Source organism: Macrosteles quadrilineatus, unplaced genomic scaffold, assembly GCF_028750875.1.
Source record: "Macrosteles quadrilineatus isolate MER2022 unplaced genomic scaffold, UCM_ALF_1.0 Scaffold_2__2_contigs__length_208266976, whole genome shotgun sequence".
In the NCBI taxonomy this organism is placed as follows: Eukaryota; Metazoa; Arthropoda; class Insecta; order Hemiptera; family Cicadellidae; genus Macrosteles; species Macrosteles quadrilineatus.
In genome coordinates this window covers 37,476,135-37,496,270 of record NW_026542595.1, presented here as the reverse complement: position 1 = coordinate 37,496,270, position 20,136 = coordinate 37,476,135, and the positions used below count along the sequence as shown (strand labels likewise).

At 39.0% G+C, this 20,136-nt stretch overlaps 1 protein-coding gene across 1 annotated transcript in view; it reads left to right on the top strand.

The window, feature by feature from the left end:
* Positions 1 to 8,139: 8,139 nt before the first annotated feature.
* The window catches only part of LOC128987096 (ras-related and estrogen-regulated growth inhibitor-like), a 155,452-nt gene continuing 143,455 nt past the window's right edge, over positions 8,140 to 20,136 (top strand). The window contains exons 1-2 of the mRNA XM_054407794.1: positions 8,140 to 8,322; positions 19,301 to 19,381. Coding sequence (XP_054263769.1) covers positions 19,321 to 19,381 — 61 coding nt within the window. The 5' untranslated portion in view covers positions 8,140 to 8,322; positions 19,301 to 19,320. The remainder of the gene's footprint in view (positions 8,323 to 19,300; positions 19,382 to 20,136) is intronic.

Here is a 20,136-nt window from a genome sequence, read left to right as displayed (position 1 = left end):
ATTACTTTATGAATAAATGTTTAAATATCGTAAAACGTAATAATCTTTCGAAACACCCTGTATGGAGTGGTTTAATACACTAGTGCCAATCGATTTAAAATATCTAAAACCATCGAAAACCACACCTCACTCGTCCTTAAACGTAAAAAGATAATTATTCAGGAACAAGGGCCCTTCGGAACAAAAAGGGCCCCAAAAAGGGCCTTAGGACGCCCAAAATTTTGGGGACTCATCGGATCTTCATTTCTCATATTATTAGTAACTCACAGGTGAAATTTCATGAATGTACAAATTTTGTTGTTTATAAAACCCTGTTTTACCTGTACTAGTTAGAGCAATAGACTTTTACAATGAAGTCCTAAGTTAAAATCCCGCGATTCATTTATGCCTCAGAGCTCTATAATAAAGCTTTGGCAGGTGGTTTAGCGACTAACCAAAACGGTAAGTCCGCCTGCTTGAAAAAACGACGGGTCTCTCGGATGAAGAGAATTTTCTTGAGTAACTAAGTCCCCTAAAAAGAATAGACGATTTATAATAAGACTTTTGTCTCAATTTACAAGTTGACGTCATACTGGGTGGGACTCCGGCAGCCCTGGTACTGATAGACTACACAATATCTCGTGTCACAAGACACTGTGTGTCTCTAGTTCAGGAGAACAATGCCTTGATATCCGCCTGGTGAAAACACGTGTTGTGCTGATAACAAGACACAACAATGCTACCGGGGGCGTGACTCACATAGTGTTATATACATGTTGAATATGGGAGACTAATTGCTTTAATTGCTCGTAAATTTATTAAAGAAATGAAATTTGGATTCTTGTTAAGTTATTTAATTTTTAACAATTAGCAAAATACAGGTCAAATTAGGAACCAAATATTCTCCATATTACATTACACAAATAAACCAGCTCAATTAAGATACAGAGGAAGTTTAAGATTTTGACTAAAAATAATCATATAAAACAGTGGCATTTTTACTATGATAGTTCAACAAATGTATTCATAATGGTTTAAATACCTGCATTCAATAATCCAAAATGCTGCTTGTGGCAACTAAAGTTTCAATTCACAGAGAATCATCTTCAGGCCGTACAAGGCGTCGTTATTCACCACGTTTTTACACAGTGTTTAGGGTGGAAGTTATTGCTCCAAGTTAGAGTTCGAGCTACAATTTCCACCCAGTCGCGTCACCTGTCTCGTGTCTCCGAATACTCGGTCTTTTTAATGATTGTTCGTTATTAATGTGTGTTCGTGTTCTATGTACTTATTTATTAAATGACGACCTTCATATACGGAGGTGAATAACGACGCCTTGTACGGCCTGACGATGATTCTCTGTGAATTGAAGCCATAGTTGCCACAAGCAACATTTTGGATTACTGAATGCAGGTATTTAAACCATTATAAAAATTCAAACGTAATCTGAATGCTAAAAACTCTTGAAAATGTATAGAATTTTATTGCTTCTTTTGTATTATAATGGACTTTGGAGATCAACAACTATTTCACTTAATTCTGAAACACATACATTTTTATTTTCATAGCAATGGATGTAATTTTTCATGGAGATTGCAATAACATGTTATTGGACTTTCTAAGGTTACAATGTATCTTTGTTTCTGTTATCATAACTGTAAACATGTTATTTATCAACATTGCGGGACAAATTTGTGTTAATTTTAAAAATTGTTTCAATAAAAATGTATGCATTGAAAAAAATAACCATATAACCTGCAGAAATACTTGGATTATATCGCATGTAGTCATAATCATAATAATCATATCATGTAAAGGATTAGTAATGCAAGAATTGTTGATAACCCTTAAATGTAGTTTATAGTTCATGTTGTATATTACGAATACATTTGAAAATTACCTTCATGATCCCAAGTAAATGATTTGTTCACTAATAACTAAAAACTATTTCATATTAACACAATTACGAAATTATTATCTACTAATGTAGTATGACTTGGTTCTGATATTAAATGACCGGAACAAACTTTATTGTGGTTTTTGTCTTTAGTTCTTTGATCTTGACAAACAATAAAGGATAATTCTTCTGTCCTTTCTTCGCATATATATATATATTTTTTTTTTGTCTCCTGAAACAAATTATAAAAGTGAACCACCTAAATTGGTGGGTTCTAAACTACATTCAGATGAAGAAACTACATTCATATTATATAATATATATTTCGTAATATCAGTAACTCTTATTTCGATCATGTTTGACCCTCTAAAAATTTTAACTAAAAATGTATCGATGAAAATAAGGGTTTGGTTTACAATCATAATTTATTTAAACTTTTTCTATGAAAGTAAAGGTTTTGCTTACGGTTATAATCTAGTAAAACTTGTTTATACAATATAAGAGTTCAGTGGATCTTCTGAAGCCTTTTCATAAATCGACTTAGTTTGATGATGAAAAATGTCCATAATATTATTTATAAAACCAATATACCTTAACAAATTTAACCTCAAATTATTACTCGTGTCACAATACAAGCCCCTCCCCTTGCCACTACTTCTTACAGGTGTGTCAGGGGGACGTACTATACAGTTTGTCCTACTACAATAAAACTGGAAATGTTGAGACATTGCCTTAAGGCCGACTTAAATCTGTGTGGAACGTTCGGTCACATGACCGGTGACCATTGTCCGGAAAAGGGCGTTTTGGTGGGATCTCTGTAGTTTAGAATTGACACAATCTTTATAAACAGGCTTCGATTTTTTTTACATTATAAAGGAAACAATTTCTTGTAAAATTAAATGTCTCTAGGTAGAAGTAGGCGATTTCTCGTTTATTAAGGGAACTGATTTTATTAGTTAGTTGTTGGTGAATATTCTTTCGTACCCTACTTGAGGAAAAAACTCCTTGAGGGTTCATTTAGAGGAGTAGGGCCATAAAAAGCAGGTATAGATATGTTTGTTTAATTATTAATAAATTACGACAAAATATCAATTTAACATTCAACATTTTTAATAGTAGGCTTATGGCATGAAATTAAATCTACAGTACCAAAGTATAGCAATTTAGATTTCGGTTATCGACCTACAATCTTACATTTTAAGTCTCTCTTCGTCAATATTTTAGGAGGTTGGGAGTCATTGTTGTGTTTAGTGTCGCTAACCGCTTGCATGGCCTCACGTGAATGCCAATACAACATGAACAAAGCTTTAATTTACAGGCTAGATTCTACTGCGAGCTCATAAAATTCATACCTAATATCTTTCAATTTCGTCCTGGAGAAATATTTTTTTTCTTTTTTTCATCCATTTACAGGACTGAATTAATTTAATGAATTAAATTTGGAAGATAAAATAAAGTCTTGTTTGGAAACAAGTTTATGATAAAATGAAGTTAAATAATTATGTTAGTGGTTGAAATTCTTATGTTTCAGTGCTATAATAGTACTTTATGTGGTGGGTTTGTATGAACTATATTTCATGCTCTTAAATTGAAACTGTAAAATTTAACACCAACTCTAGCAATTCAAAGCTGGTTCTATTTATTTGTAATAAGCAAATGATAAGCCTCTTCAAAGTTCAAATTTGACGTAGAAAACACGTCTGCGTGCAATGAGGATTTGAGATAAGAGTGAGGATTTAAAATAGGCCTGAAACTAGTACAACAAATTTGTAAACAATTCCCGAAGATGGTGAATGAAAGTACCCAAAAATCTGTATGGTTAAAAATAAACATTTAAACACCCCATAAATGCATGCGGGATTTATTACACACTAAAAATATTTAAAATACAGTTCATATTATGAAAACGACCCTCTAACTTTCTAGTTTTATATCTGTGGATAAATCTAAGCAGCGTACTTATTCGGTTGCTGCATTTCGCAACCAGAGTAGCTATTGTTATTACGCCATGTAAACAATCGCTACTATCATTGGATCAGAAACAACAATGTGTAACGCTGGTCTGAACTATCGATTATTTCCTGCACGCTTCCTAATTCTAACTTACAAAAAGTAGTTAAACAAGTTCCTTGCTGGTTAATGAGGCGATTGTTGAGGTAGCAGAGGCTACGGTCGGGCTAGACTCAGGCATGCGAGTACAACAACCAACACATGGGTCTTCGTTAGCTGCAGCAGCTTGCATAACCTGGCCAGATAAGCAGACCACTGGACGGTAACGCACTGACACTGGCCACAGACAATACCATATGACACGGCTTAGATACCACACAGGCATGCGAGTACAACAACCAACACATGGGTCTTCGCTCGCTGCAGCAGCTTGCATAACCTGGCCAGATAAGCAGACCACTGGACGGTAACGCACTGACACTGGCCACAGACAATACCATATGACACGGCTTGGATACCACACAGGCATGCGAGTACAACAACCAACACATGGGTCTTCGTTAGCTGCAGCAGCTTGCATAACCTGGCCAGATAAACAGACCACTGGACGGTAACGCACTGACACTGGCCACAGACAATACCATATGACACGGCTTAGATACCACACAGGCATGCGAGTACAACAACCAACACATGGGTCTTCGTTAGCTGCAGCAGCTTGCATAACCTGGCCAGATAAACAGACCACTGGACGGTAACGCACTGACACTGGCTACAGACAATACCATATGACACGGCTTAGATACCACACAGGCATGCGAGTACAACAACCAACACATGGGTCTTCGTTAGCTGCAGCAGCTTGCATAACCTGGCCAGATAAGCAGACCACTGGACGGTAACGCACTGACACTGGCCACAGACAATACCATATGACACGGCTTAGATACCACACAGGCATGCTACTACAACAACCAACACACGGGTCTTCGTTAGCTGCAGCAGCTTGCATAACCTGGCCAGATAAGCAGACCACTGGACGGTAACGCACTGACACTGGCCACAGACAATACCATATGACACGGCTTAGATATTACTCAGGCATGTTAGTCCAACTAACACGTGGGTCTTCGTTAGCTGCAGCAGCTTGCATAACCTGGCCAGATAAGCAGACCACTGGACGGTAACGCACTGACACTGGCCACAGACAATACCATATGACACGGCTTAGATATTACTTTGGCATGTTAGTCCAACTAACACGTGGGTCTTCGTTAGCTGCAGCAGCTTGCATAACCTGGCCAGATAAGCAGACCACTGGACGGTAACGCACTGACACTGGCCACATACAATACCATATGACACGGCTTAGATACCACAAAGGCATGCGAGTACAACAACCAACACATGGGTCTTCGCTAGCTGCAGCAGCTTGCATAACCTGGCCAGATAAACAGACCACTGGACGGTAACGCACTGACACTGGCCACAGACAATACCATATGACACGGCTTAGATACCACACAGGCATGCGAGTACAACAACCAACACATGGGTCTTCGTTAGCTGCAGCAGCTTGCATAACCTGGCCAGATAAGCAGACCACTGGACGGTAACGCACTGACACTGGCCACAGACAATACCATATGACACGGCTTAGATACCACACAGGCATGCGAGTACAACAACCAACACATGGGTCTTCGTTAGCTGCAGCAGCTTGCATAACCTGGCCAGATAAGCAGACCACTGGACGGTAACGCACTGACACTGGCCACAGACAATACCATATGACACGGCTTAGATACTACTCAGGCATGCGAGTACAACAACTAACACATGGGTCTTCGTTAGCTGCAGGCTGCTGCAGCTAACCCCTATTTGGGGTTGGTATTTATTTTTAAAATACCAACTCCTATTTGGGGGTGGGTGATGAGATTCAAAATCATGTTAAAAAGTGCATGGTCACGTAATGAAGGTTATTTGAAAATTTACAGCCATGAAAGAATTGAAAGTGGTGGAATGTAAAGTTCCAGTTAAATTCATGTCTAACATTTCTTGCCATTCGTCGTATCGAAGTCGGAAATTCGCTAAAACTGAGCCGAAAACTATATAGAAATACCGTACATAACAATATACACGTACTAGTGATTACCAGAGCACGATTTAGATTTATGTATCATCACTTTTTCATACATGCAGAGGAAATCATGAATCCAACTACAGCGTTATATACGCGGCTTTGACGATTTTCTGTGGAATTATCCATCAGTTCTAGCCTCGACACTCCTGCGACGCTGACGCCACCCACAACAGACCTTGCCGGGAAACTCGATTAGCAAATCAAATCTGCTATAAATCTCTTGATGTTTCTAGCACGATTGAATTCAAGGTCATAAAAACGTGTTACTGAATAACGGTAAAAATTTATTCATATTCATACGCTGTGTCAGTTGTTATTAGGGGTAGAGAAATTGATTGATATATTTCGACATGCAATTTTTTAAATTGATACATAGTTTGCCTCTAGGATTGATTTATTGACATAAAATGAGGTTACTAACCCGTCGTCAATCAGTCCTTTATTGTCGTAGATGACTATAGTTTCGGGGTTAAAACCCCATTTTCAAATCTTCTCTTCAGTCGTCATATGTCAAACAACATATTCTCTTGCACAAGCCGTAGTCAAAATTACTTCAAACATACTAAACACATACGAAAACATTTATGATTACAAATCATGTTATGTTATGTTGGCGCGTGAGGCTGGCCAAGGACAACACCAGATTCATGTACACGATTAGTAATTATAAATGTTTTCGTATGTGTTTAGTATGTGTAAAGTAATTTTGACGACGGCTTGTGCAAGAGAATATGTTGTTTGACATATGAGGACTGAAGAGAAGATTTGAAAATGGGGTTTTAACCCCGAAACTATAGTCATCTACGACAATATAAGACTGATTGGCGACAGGTTAGTAACCTAATTTTATGTAATTTTTCAAAAGTATAAAAACTTCATACACATGAAAAACACAAGTCGATCTCGTGGATTGATTATATGTCCATTCCATAAAAAAAAATAGTAATTCAAACTTGATTCCCAATGTTTTACCAGTACTAAAGGAAAATTCAGTGTATTAAAATACTAGATTAGGCAAGTTACAATTCTGTAACGTAATACAAAGCATTAAAGCCGCTTGTATGTTTAGTTATTACCACTATGGTTAATTATTCTTACAGGTACAAAGAAAAGGTTATTTATCGAAAGAAAGAGTGGGTTAAAAAATAACAAAGTTTTAAATAATACATTCATTTAAGAAAATCAATCATCAGAATCAATAAATCGAACTATTTCAAATTGTCTCCTCAGCTAAAACGTATTTGCTTCAGTGCCATGATATTTTTTAGATAATAAACTAATGTTGTCCCTCCAGAGGAGATTTGTATTCATAATTTTTGGGCCAGTCAGAAAATTCAGTAGGCTACTCCTATTTAGGCCCTAAAACATCTATGGCAGTAAAGTGTTCTTGGTTCTTACATATATTGGCGCAACAAGTTAATTTGTATATATAGAAATACCACCAAATTGAGATACTTTTAAAGTTATCTAAACTAAACCTATATGGCTTATGTTTAAAATCAACTTAAGTGATTATGGTACTAATTGCATAATAACAATTTCACTTGACTACAATTTCGCAATTGTTAGAAAAGATTTATCTGGAACACGTTAAAATGTACATGTTTGCAATGGATTTTTCAGATTTGGTTACTTGTATGGTGTTCATTACAACTGGCATTTGGTAGTTTTTTAATTTTTTTTATCAGGATTTTTGTAGCTCGGCAAGCTAGGAAAGCCTCACTTTAAAAAATCTATTAAAAGCTTGGGGAGATGGGGACTTTTTTACCCTTCCGCAGGATCAATAAATCGTTTATACTGCAATTCAAAATGATCACACGCCAACCCCTGTGTTATTGCTCTCTGGTAATGATCTGTCGACAGCCGTTACCGGGTCAAATCCCATTTCATGACCTCATGAAGCAATCCCGCCTGTGACGGAGGCCTACACTACAGTCACGCTCTCAGCGGGACACGAGGCATGACAAACGGATGATTAACTTCAGCAAAAATAACACGAGAGATGAACGGTTCGCAAAAAGCGCAACTGGAGGTTGTACGAAAAGTCGTAACTGAGGTGCAACCGGTTAACTGGTATCATGTAGTTGCTGGTACTGCCGCTTGGAGCGCTGAGCGGCGGGAGGTAGAGTCATAGTCGTCTGCTAGCTCGCGTCAGTCGGCGTATGTACGCATGCGTGGTGGTCGTAGTGCAGCGCACGCGTCACAAGTGTACCACGAGCACGTGCTCAGTCGCGTCGTCTGCTACGGAGACTTTGACGCGCGGTTTGTCAGTTGTGGAGCGATCTGTGCTATGTGAGTGACTTGTGAACGATACGCCGGTGACTTGGATAGTTTATTAAGCTTAAAAATAAAGGTAAGTGGTGAAATAACACAAATCTGGTTTTACGACAGTGTGATTATTTAAACCAAATAGATATTTGCTTGTTTTGAATTCATCAATGCAGCTTGAAAATAATTCACTTTTTTATTCTTATATATATATTAATGTTAAATCTATTTGTAATAACATTATTCCAGTTAATTGCATGTTTATTTGTTGTAAATTTTTACCAACCATATCTATCAAGTGCTATTAATACAAACAGCTAAGGCTCATTCTTTTTCTCGACCAATTTTTATCAGATTACAAAATTGTTTCATTGGATAGTTTGTATATTCACCACCTTTTATAGAAAACTTTACATTTTAAAGTTTAGAAAAACTATATAGCTTAATTGGTACGAATAACTTACGTATGTTTGTAAATGACATTAAGGAGTAAACAAATTATATGGGAAACATTCACATTATTAATAAGAAAGAGTTTAATTGTGTTTATGTATATTAATCGTTTATCTTACTTTTAGATCAGAATAGTATATTGGCTGTAAAAAAACTTCCATAAATTTAATAACTTTAACTAGCTTAACGTGCCCTCTCATTGGACATGTATGTTTTCAGACTAGGACTTTATACACTGACTTAACACTGACAGTCTGAACACATGATCTCGTCAGATAATGGATTCACGACTCTCACATCTCAACTATATCAAAAGTTTGAATGGTATTATTAGCAGATTTTACAATCGTGTATAGACTGATATCATCATATAATACAGATAATTTACGTCTTTACACCAATTTTCGAAAGTTTCAAATCGTTATTTTCTCGTAGAGGTATCTTGTGTACTTTTATTGGAGATTGCCTGAAACTCTTCGTCTCATTTGTATCTTTGATTGTATTCTCAGTACTTTTTGGGTAATCTCAATGTTTATCACACAATTAACTAGGATTAAATTGTTGAATTTTTAAAGTTAGTAAATCTGTCCACGTATATTTGATCTTTTTGTACACGATTCAAATAAGGTTTTTCAAACACCTTTGTAAAGTAGATTGCTATTCATTGTTTTGCGCATATTCAGTCCTATTATGCCATAAAACATTATCATAGCATGTTTATGACAAAACCACTACAGTATAAGAGTAGCTAGCTATAACTGATTTGTTGAAGTATTAGATGTGATATTATATGTTAAATTCAACAGTCGTTAGATTCTATGGCCAAACACATCGATTGATAAATAAATGTATTTTAGACCAATGATAAAAAATACGATATACCTTTCAATTTTACGACCAGAATAGGTTTTATAAACACGGTTTATATGAGCTATACCCGATAACATGTTAACATGCAAGATAATCAATGTAGGCTAATAAAACTAAAATATAAGAAAGTAGCTATTACTGTAGTCTCTTTGGTAACACTTAAGTCCAGGACTACTGCTAGCTCTTTTTATTATCAGATCCCTGGCAGCTAACAACATGTTAAGAAATTTCCGGATTTTTCTAAATGATAATAAATCCGGTTGAAGATGTTTATTCAAGTTTTATCATAATAACGTTGGGCTATTTAAGGGGGTTTGTACTTTTTTTCTGAGTTGTAGTTGTTGCTGTATTCGTTTAAGAATATAGATAATTTGACATCTAACTATTTTGTTTTATTATATGTTGGAAAATATTTGTGGAAAAAATTACCGGATTTTGATAAATTATAATAAATCCGGTTGGAAATGTTTATTCAGGTTTTATAATATTGACGTTGGGTTATTTAAGGGGTTTTTACTTTTTTATAAATTTTAGTTGTTGTTGTGTTCGCTTAATAGAGAATTTGACATCTAACTATTTTGTTTATGCTGGAAAATATTTTACTTACCGTAGGATTCTTGGATTTTAGTATACAATAACAAAGTAGCTGACCAAACAACTAAACTAAAAAGTTCATTGTTAACTCACGTTGTGTCGAATAACAATAAATACTCATGTTCCTCTCCGTCATGAAACCCCTTTTATATGCAGATAAGTTTGGTAACAGTTAATGTGTTAACTTTATCTTAGACACTTAAAAAGTATTATTATATTATCATATTTTTCCAATCCAAAAAGTGTTTTTTATTGTTAAATATGGCTTTAATAACTTAGATTTAGTGTTGAGTTATATGCTGTTATTCAAACCAAGTCTTTAAAATATGGTTAACACCATGTTCTAATGGTTCAGAGATTGGAATTTCTATTTATATTTTTTTTTATTATTAGCTTGAAACATTTTTTGTATATATATATGATATTTAATAGAATTTTTTTAGTATAAGCTTAGTGTATGAGTATTTATAAAGAAACGCCATATTTATAAAATCCTCTCAGTTTATAGATAAGAAATCTTTTTCTCCAGGTCTGCCTCAGGATGCCTTCATTAAACTTGTTATTGAGAGTAAGTAGATTGAACGTTCTACAAAATACTTGGTTTGATAACTTTCACAATCACGTGGGTTAATATGACTATTGGATGTTTAAATTTTGAATTACAGTCGAGTAATAATTTGGTCTTGGTACGGATATCAGATATTCAATGGCAAATGTTCAATGCTTGACTCAAGGTGATCTTTCTGGTCCGTGCACAGTCTTCAGTGTATTAGCTTCGTTAAAACTTATCTTATTTGTATAATAGTATTAATATTTTATAGACAAGCTAAAGGAATTTTTAATTATTTTAATTGTTTATTGGCAACAATGGAAATTTGTATGGCATAAATTATAGCATAGTACACAGCTTATTAAAAATAAATGTAGTAAGTACCTAATCAAGAAAATAATGTTACAAGTCAGGAGCCCCGCGCAACAATAGCCAGGCGCCGTCTCAAAAGGGTTGTTTGTTTACACGGGTTTTTCCTAGCGCACCACTGATAGACAATAGGCCCATGTCAACGGACTACCTCAATGGGGCCCTAGAACCTTCTACACTTCTACGGCGTAAACACCTTTGTCTAGGCTACCAGGGGTCTCCAGAATGTTCCACGTCAAACTTATATAAGGGACCGTCTTCCGGCACACGGCAGTTGAGTTGTGTTGAGCCTTCCGAGAATCGTCGCAGCAAGCGCGTGTCGGTGTGACCAGTGCTAGTGCTAGTGGCAGTGACAGTGTAGTGACGGTGTAGAGACAGTGTAGTGACACTAGTGACAGTGTAGTGACAGTGCTGTAACAGAAGTGGTGATAAATCCTGTAAAGGTTAGCTGTAAGTAGAATCATTGTAAATTAGAGTAGGCTTTAGCTAGGTTTAGATAGGATTAGTTAGGTGTTAGGAAATTGTAATATCTGTAAATATAGAATAATTAGTGTAAATAAATAGTTATTATAAAATCGCCAAGTTTTATTTTTAAAGAACCTGCTAAGCCCGTAACAATTGGTGTCAGAAAGCGGCATTATTTTGGCGATTTTATTTGAAAAAAAGAATTAAGGATTTTGTTAGATATTAGTAAGATTCAAGGTCTTTGTTACATATTAGTAATTTGTGTCGTAAATTTGTTTACAAAGGAAAAAATCATTTATTGTAAAATTGTTGTAATTGTTTTGCATAAAAAATGGCTTTCAAAGGTGTAAAACTTGATGAATTAAAAGTAGCTGATCTTAGGAGAGAATTAGAAGAACGAGATCTAGATACTAGTGGAACTAAATCAGCCCTTCAGGCACGCCTTAAACAAGCTTTAATTGATGCAGGTGAAGACCTAGATAACATTTTATTTGAAACATCTGATTTCAATAAAATGCTTAAAAACTTAGAGTCAAAAATGTCTGAAAATACTAAAACACTAGAATCAAAAATGTCAGAAAATAGCAAAACATTAGAATCAAAAATGTCAGAAAATAACAAAAACTTAGAAGCTAGCATTGAGTCAAAGATGTCAGAAAATAACAAAAACTTAGAAACTAGCATTGAGACAAAAATGTCAAATGTAGAATCAAAAATGCTGAACAAATTAGGTGAATATTCTAGCAAAGTTGATAGTTTAGAAAGTAGGATAAATGAAATCGATGAGAAAGTTAACTGTATAGAAAAGAGTCTAGAAGATAGGTTAGTTGATAAGCTTAGGCAGGAGATGGCTGCATCGGGGAGCTTCACACCTTCGTCATTGGCTAGCACTGACGAACTTCGGCAGGATAACGCCCCAGATACGATCTCCAAGCCAGCGTCCACCATTGCTGCCGTTGCCCCTCAGAACATCGTTCCTCACTTCGACGGCAAAACTCCCTGGGAGGACTACATGCTTCTCTTCGATACACCGGCTATGGTCCATGGGTGGACCGAGGAAACAAAGGCTTCGACGCTGTGTCTTGCACTACGGGGCGATGCGTTAGCTGTTCTGCATGCTATGCCAATGGCGGAGCGGAAGAATTTCGCTGAACTAGTAAGAAGATTGGACATGCGCTTCGGGCATCGACACATGGACCAGCTTTACCGATCTCAATTGCGGAACCGGATCCAGAAACCCAGCGAGTCACTTCAGGAGTTTGAAACCGACATTGCTCGCCTGGTGAGAAACGCCTATCCATCGGTCACGGATGATGTCTACGAGAGTTTGGCGGTGGATAAATTCCTAGACGGTCTACGTGAACCTGAGACTCAACAGGCAGTGAAGCTCGCCAGACCAAAGACCCTGAGTGACGCACTGACACAGGCACTGGAGTTCGAGGCTGTACGGCAGTCGGTGAGAGGTCAGGCCCGAGTCCGTGTGGCAGACGCAGAACCTACATCTCCACTCGACATCGAGGAGCTGGTGAAACGAGTTCTGGAGGCGCTAAAAACACGTCGCCGGCAGATACGCTGTTGGAGCTGTGGACAGATGGGACATCCCCGGAGTAAATGTCCTTCGACTACATCAGAACCGAAGCAGGAAAACTAAGGAGGGTTGATGGAAAGGGGCAACCGTCAGCCCGCAATTTGACAGCCCCGAGGAATAGTGTAAAAGTTGCTTCACTGGGAAGTCAGTCAAGCAGTTTCTACATCGACGGAAAGGTGAACGGTCGTCTCCAAAGCTGTCTTCTGGATACCGGGGCGACTATGACAATTCTGAATCCGAACACTGTGTCAACAGAAGATATTTCACCAACATCATGGTCTTTGCGTACAGCTACAGGTCAGCTGGCTCAGGTCTACGGGCAAACGGTTGCTACCTTCCACATCGGCGGCTGCGTATTTAAACATTGCGCACTAGTTGCCGACATAGACGAGGACGTGATTTTGGGAACTGATATAATGGTGAAGTACGGATTGAAATTAGACATGTCAAGAGGATTAGTGACTCTCGGAGACGAAGATGTCATACTTCGGCGTGGAAAAGATATCTCTGCACGCGTACTTCTACTAGAGGACACAACGCTACCAGCGCGCAGCCAGGTCATCGTTCAAGCTATTGTCGAGGGAGATTGGACTAGTGGGCAAAGTGTTCTGCTGGAGCCAGCAAGTGACAGTGAATTCCAGCTTGGTCGTGGTGTCTTTGTCGCCAGATCCTTATTTAATTTAGGACACGTAAATCCGGTGCGACTGATGAACTTGAATGGTTTTCCTGTGACGATAAAAAGAGGAGTGGTGATCGGAACGTGTGCGGCTGTTAACTCAGTGGTACGACAACTAAAATCATGTCCGCCATCCCCAAATGGATTACCGAAGGAGCTAGAAGATTTCGTGGAGAGCACCTGTCAGGAGCTGACGCATCAACAAAGTGCAAAAATAAAGGACTGTATTACTGTATGGTATTAGATGGCAAGATGTATTTGAGTACGGAAGTGGCCCTAGAGGAAGGACGAATATAGTACAACACAAGATAGACACCGGAGATGCAAAACCCATACGTCAGGCCCCTAGACGACTCCCACTGGCAAAACGTGACGAAGCCGAGAGAATCATAAAGGAGATGGAAGCGGATGGTGTCATCGAGCCTTCTAGCAGCCCTTGGGTGTCACCTGTGGTACTAGTGAAAAAGAAAGACGGCTCAACAAGATTTTGCGTAGACTACCGTCTTCTCAACAATGTCACCAAGAAAGACAGCTACCCTCTACCCAGGATTGATGACACACTCGACACTCTGGGAGGATGTCAGATATTCTCAACCTTAGACCTCAGAAGTGGCTACTGGCAGGTCGGGCTCGCTCCTGAGGACAAGGAGAAGACAGCGTTCTCTATTGGGACAGGACTTTGGCAATTCACTGTGCTTCCTTTTGGACTTTGCAATGCCCCTGCTACTTTTGAAAGGCTCATGGAGAACGTCCTCAGGGGATTGTCATGGGAAACATGCCTGGTATACTTGGATGACATTATCGTCCTAGGCAAATCCTTCGAAGACCACCTGAAGAACCTGGAGAATGTCTTTATGCGACTGCGGATGGCTAATCTCAAGTTAAACCCCAAGAAGTGCAACTTGTTCCGCAAACAGGTTAATTACCTCGGCCATGTTGTATCAGACAAAGGAGTATCTGTGGATCCGGAGAAGATCAGAGCTATCACTGATTGGCCAATACCTCAGGATAAACACCAAGTTAGGAGCTTCCTTGGGCTGTGCGCTTACTACAGAAGATTTGTAAAAGGATTCGCTAATATTGCCAAACCGCTAACCAAGTTGACCGAAGACAAGAGGACCTTTGTTTGGGATAACGACTGCGAGAAAGCTTTCGAAGAGCTGAAGACTAAATTATGCAGCGCACCCATATTGAGCTACCCACAATCAGACGGAAAGTTCATACTAGACACGGACGCCAGCAATACAGCCATTGGAGGAGTCCTTTCCCAGCTTCAAGATGGAGAAGAACATGTGATCGGATACTTCAGTAAGGTCCTGTCAGCGCCTGAGCGTAATTACTGTGTCACCAGGAGGGAGCTTCTCGCAGTGGTTAAGTCTATAGAACACTTTCATAAGTACCTGTATGGAAGGAGGTTTCTCTTGAGAACGGACCATGCCGCACTCATGTGGTTGCTAAGATTTAAGTCTCCAGAAGGACAGGTTGCAAGATGGTTAGAAAGGTTACAAGAATATGACTTCGAATCAATCCATCGTGCGGGACCGAGCCACAGGAATGCAGATGCACTATCTAGAAGACCGTGCGGGGACAACTGCGTGCACTGCACACGCAAGGAAGACAAAAGTGCATCAGTTCATCGCGTGACCGCCGTTGACGACGAATGGGACAGTAAGAAACTGTCTGAGGACCAGAAGGAAGACCCAGACCTAAGACACGTCATGCAGTGGAAGATGGACAACAAAGGAAGACCGTCGTGGCAGGATATTGCTCCATTGTCTAAGAACGTCAAGACCTACTGGGCACAGTGGGACTCGATTTTAATGGAAGAAGGAGTTTTGAAGCGAGTCGTCGAATCGGAGGAAGGGGAGCACCGAAAACTCCAACTAATAATTCCAAGGAAGAGGGTTCCTGAAGTGCTAAGGGAAGTGCACGATGGAATTTCTGGAGGCCATCTAGGGGTACATCGTACACTGGTGAAAGTAAGGGAGCGCTTCTACTGGGCTAATCAGAAAGACGACGTCATAGACTGGTGCAGAAGGTGTGCGACCTGCGCAGCATCAAATGGCCCTGTCAACAAACGAAAAGCCCCAATGAGGAAATACAACGTAGGTGCCCCGTTTGAGCGCATCGCCATTGACGTAGCAGGACCGTTCCCCATGTCTGATTCTGGAAATAGATTTATTTTGGTTGCAATGGATTACTTCAGCAAATGGGTAGAGGCCTATGCATTGCCTAACCAGGAAGCGGTAACAGTTGCAGATATATTAATCAAGGAAATGGTGAGCAGATTTGGCGTCCCGCTCGAACTTCATTCTGACCAAGGAAGAAATTTTGAGTCAGCGGTATTCTCTAGAATGTGTGAAGTTCTTGGTATCCGGAAAACTCGAACAACACCTCTTCATCCACAGTCAGATGGCATGGTAGAACGCATGAACAGGACGATGGGAAGATACCTGTCAAAAGTTGTCTCCGATCATCAGCGGGACTGGGACCAATACCTGCACTTGTTCCTACTTGCGTATAGGAGTTCGGTCAACGAAACCACCGGCCAGACTCCAGCCAACGTAGTTTTCGGCCGAGAGCTCCGTCTTCCATGCGACCTGCAGTATGGTTTGAAGCCAGATGAATGTGTGGTTGGCGAGGACTACGTATCCAATCTGCGGAAGAGGATGGACGAGATACACGAGAAAGTCCGTCGCAACATATCTGGAGCAAGCGACAGGATGAAGGAGAGGTACGACGTGAAGGCCGAGAAAGGAGGGTTCACACCTGGAGACCTCGTGTGGCTACACAATCCCCAAAGGCGTCGTGGATATTCGCCAAAACTCCAGAACTCGTGGGAAGGACCTTATGAAGTTATTGCCCGTTTAAATGACGTCATCTACCGGATTAAGAGGCAACCAAACGGCAAACCAAAGATAGTCCATTTCAACAGGCTTGCACGCTACAAAGGAGATCATGGCCAAAGAGAGGAACAACAAGTTCGTAACCTGTCGACCGAGCCAAAAGACGCCGTGCCTGAGAAACGTGGAAATGAAGAACCGAGGTCGTTATACAAGGACCTCTTCACCTTGCCAGTGGAATATGCCTTGGCACACTGCGTAGCAGAAGACCTGAGAGCGTCGCGAGGTATAGCCACAGTCTTCAGGAAAAAGTTTGGAGGGACCGAAGATCTTGAGCGGCAGAGCCCCACCATTGGCACGACTCTTCACCTGAAGCGCAACGGCCAGCATTTGTTCTACCTCGTTACGAAGGAAACGTCAAGTAAGAAGCCCTCCTACGAATCGTTGAAGAAAAGCCTACAAGACCTGCGAGACAAGCTTCTTCGGATTGGAATCAAAAAGCTTGCTATTCCCAGGCTGGGATGTGGTTATGACGGACTGGAATGGAGGATTGTGAGAAATATGGTGCAGGAACTTTTTAAGGACACTGGCATCGAAATTGTGGTCTGCGTATACAACCCATGGGGAACCTCCGGTGGACCAGAAGATCGCAAGCTTCAGGGGAAATCTGTTCTGGGACAGAACAGTCTTAAGGAGGGGGTAGTGTTACAAGTCAGGAGCCCCGCGCAACAATAGCCAGGCGCCGTCTCAAAAGGGTTGTTTGTTTACACGGGTTTTTCCTAGCGCACCACTGATAGACAATAGGCCCATGTCAACGGACTACCTCAATGGGGCCCTAGAACCTTCTACACTTCTACGGCGTAAACACCTTTGTCTAGGCTACCAGGGGTCTCCAGAATGTTCCACGTCAAACTTATATAAGGGACCGTCTTCCGGCACACGGCAGTTGAGTTGTGTTGAGCCTTCCGAGAATCGTCGCAGCAAGCGCGTGTCGGTGTGACCAGTGCTAGTGCTAGTGGCAGTGACAGTGTAGTGACGGTGTAGAGACAGTGTAGTGACACTAGTGACAGTGTAGTGACAGTGCTGTAACAGAAGTGGTGATAAATCCTGTAAAGGTTAGCTGTAAGTAGAATCATTGTAAATTAGAGTAGGCTTTAGCTAGGTTTAGATAGGATTAGTTAGGTGTTAGGAAATTGTAATATCTGTAAATATAGAATAATTAGTGTAAATAAATAGTTATTATAAAATCGCCAAGTTTTATTTTTAAAGAACCTGCTAAGCCCGCAACAATAATTTATTACTTTGATGTGTCGGATGGATATAAGGTATTCTTTAAATTATCCTCCAAAGCGAAAAAAATTAAATTAAACCTTAAACTGTATTGCTTGTGATTTATACAGGGAGTCCCGTAAGTAAACAGCCAAACTCCGGGAAAGGGTGATATGGGTGAAAATAAAGAGAAAATCAAGAATATTATTTTTTCCAAAATCGCTTCGTTGACTAGATATCCGCCATTTTGTATTTTTACATAAAAATTTTGATTTTTCGATTTTTTCAAGCGATTTTTATAAAACTTGATGTAGGATAAGGTAGAAGAGCCCCATTTTAGGAAAAAAACATCTTGATTCAACTTAAAATTTCAAAATGGCAGTCATTTTAATTTTTTAAACTTAAATTACTTAAAAACGGCTAATTTTATGAAGACATTACAAGTACACTTTTATTGAGCATTTTTTATTCCCTATCAAACGGTACCAAGTTCAAAAAGATCGAATAAGAAATGGCTTAAATATTACGGTTTTAATTGTAAAATGGGCTAGAATAAGGCAGAAACTAGTCAGGTTTGCCCCATTTTACATCTAAAAATAGTAATATTTCAGCCGCTTCTTATTCGATCTTTTTGAACTTGGGATCGTTTCATAGAGAATAAAAAATGCTCAATAAAAGTATAAGTTACTATAAATAACAACTTAAGTAGGGTGAAAACCCTACAAAGATTTAACTGGTGAGTCGGTGGCTTCGTTGGTATCGTCGCGGACTTCGGGCCCAAGGCAGTAGTGTCGTCATGGGTTCGGATCCTGGAATTGCCACAAACTTTTGTCAGTACAGTTGACCTTTGTACTGTACCGGCTCACCCCTTGTTTTGCTGGATACGTTCCACGCACAGATCTGTAGTCTATGTGGACGGGCAAATGCAAGGTTAAAGAGGCCGCCAACCTCTTAAAAAAAAAAAAAACGTCTCGATGCTGAAATGAGGAATACTGTAATGTATTATATTTTATTTTTGTAGCAAGAAAATGAGTTTGTTTTTCTTTTTATTTATATAAACATACTTTGAAAATCGATTGGTTTATTGCGAGCAAGCTTTCAAACCCATTGTTATCTTTTAGAGATAAAACTAAAAAAAAATAAAGGAATGCGGCGCGGTCCAAACTTTACAGTAATCAGAAGCAAGGCGTCAAGTCCGTCCCTTTCTCACTGAAGTATGATACATTGACCACTGAATTAGAAGCACTGTTTAGTTATAACTTTCAATGCCATCATCGCTTTTGCCCAATTTTTCTAGACATCGTGAACTGTTTTATTTCCAGAGTTTTTTTTGTGCACATAGTATATTCATTATAACTACTAGCACTTTGTTTTCCCATGTTGCAGGTGTCACCATTGGTGCCGCCATGACGAACCTCAACAGAATCCGGGTGGTCGTCCTGGGTAGCTCCAAAGTCGGCAAATCAGGTAAGAACCACCCACGAGGGAAAATTGGAGTTATATTTTGTAATGAATAAAAAAAAAAATACTGTAAAAGATTTAGTTATTGTGCCTTGATAAGCTATGACCACCATCTAGACCCGTGTCCAAAACAATATTTTTTCTAAGTGTCATAACTAAATAAATGAGTATTGTAGTGCTCAAATGTTTTATATTGTCACTCTTCTTACATTATGGTACTAGTCGATTGTGATACATTATTCCACTTGGGCATTATGATCGCTTTCGTTTAGCTTTGGACTTTATGAATCGTTTCTGTGATTAATTTTTGAACATTATTGCATTAGTTCGCTATGAAACACACCCTGAAATAAGCTTAGATTTATTTCATTATTATATTCATTAATGTGTTTAGGTCATACGGCAGCGTCTACAGTTGTTTTCAATCTATGGAGGGAAAATAACGAGATAAAACCAACTAAATCAGTTTTAAAACATTTCTGGCTTAGGAATTTCGTCTCATGATTTCGCTGAATAAAATCATTCACATTATATTAACGTGTAACAACAATAAATGCGTCAACGGATTGAACTAATTGTTTTACACAAAGACAAAGAAAATATTTAATACTGAAATAAATCGTCTCTACAGTCGAAACTAATCAATTAAAATAAATATATGATCACAGTAACTTAAGTCAATAGCTTTTAAACGTAATAATTACTTTAATTGTTTATCTTCCTGTTTACAATTAAGACTTGCACATGATAATTACTTCCAT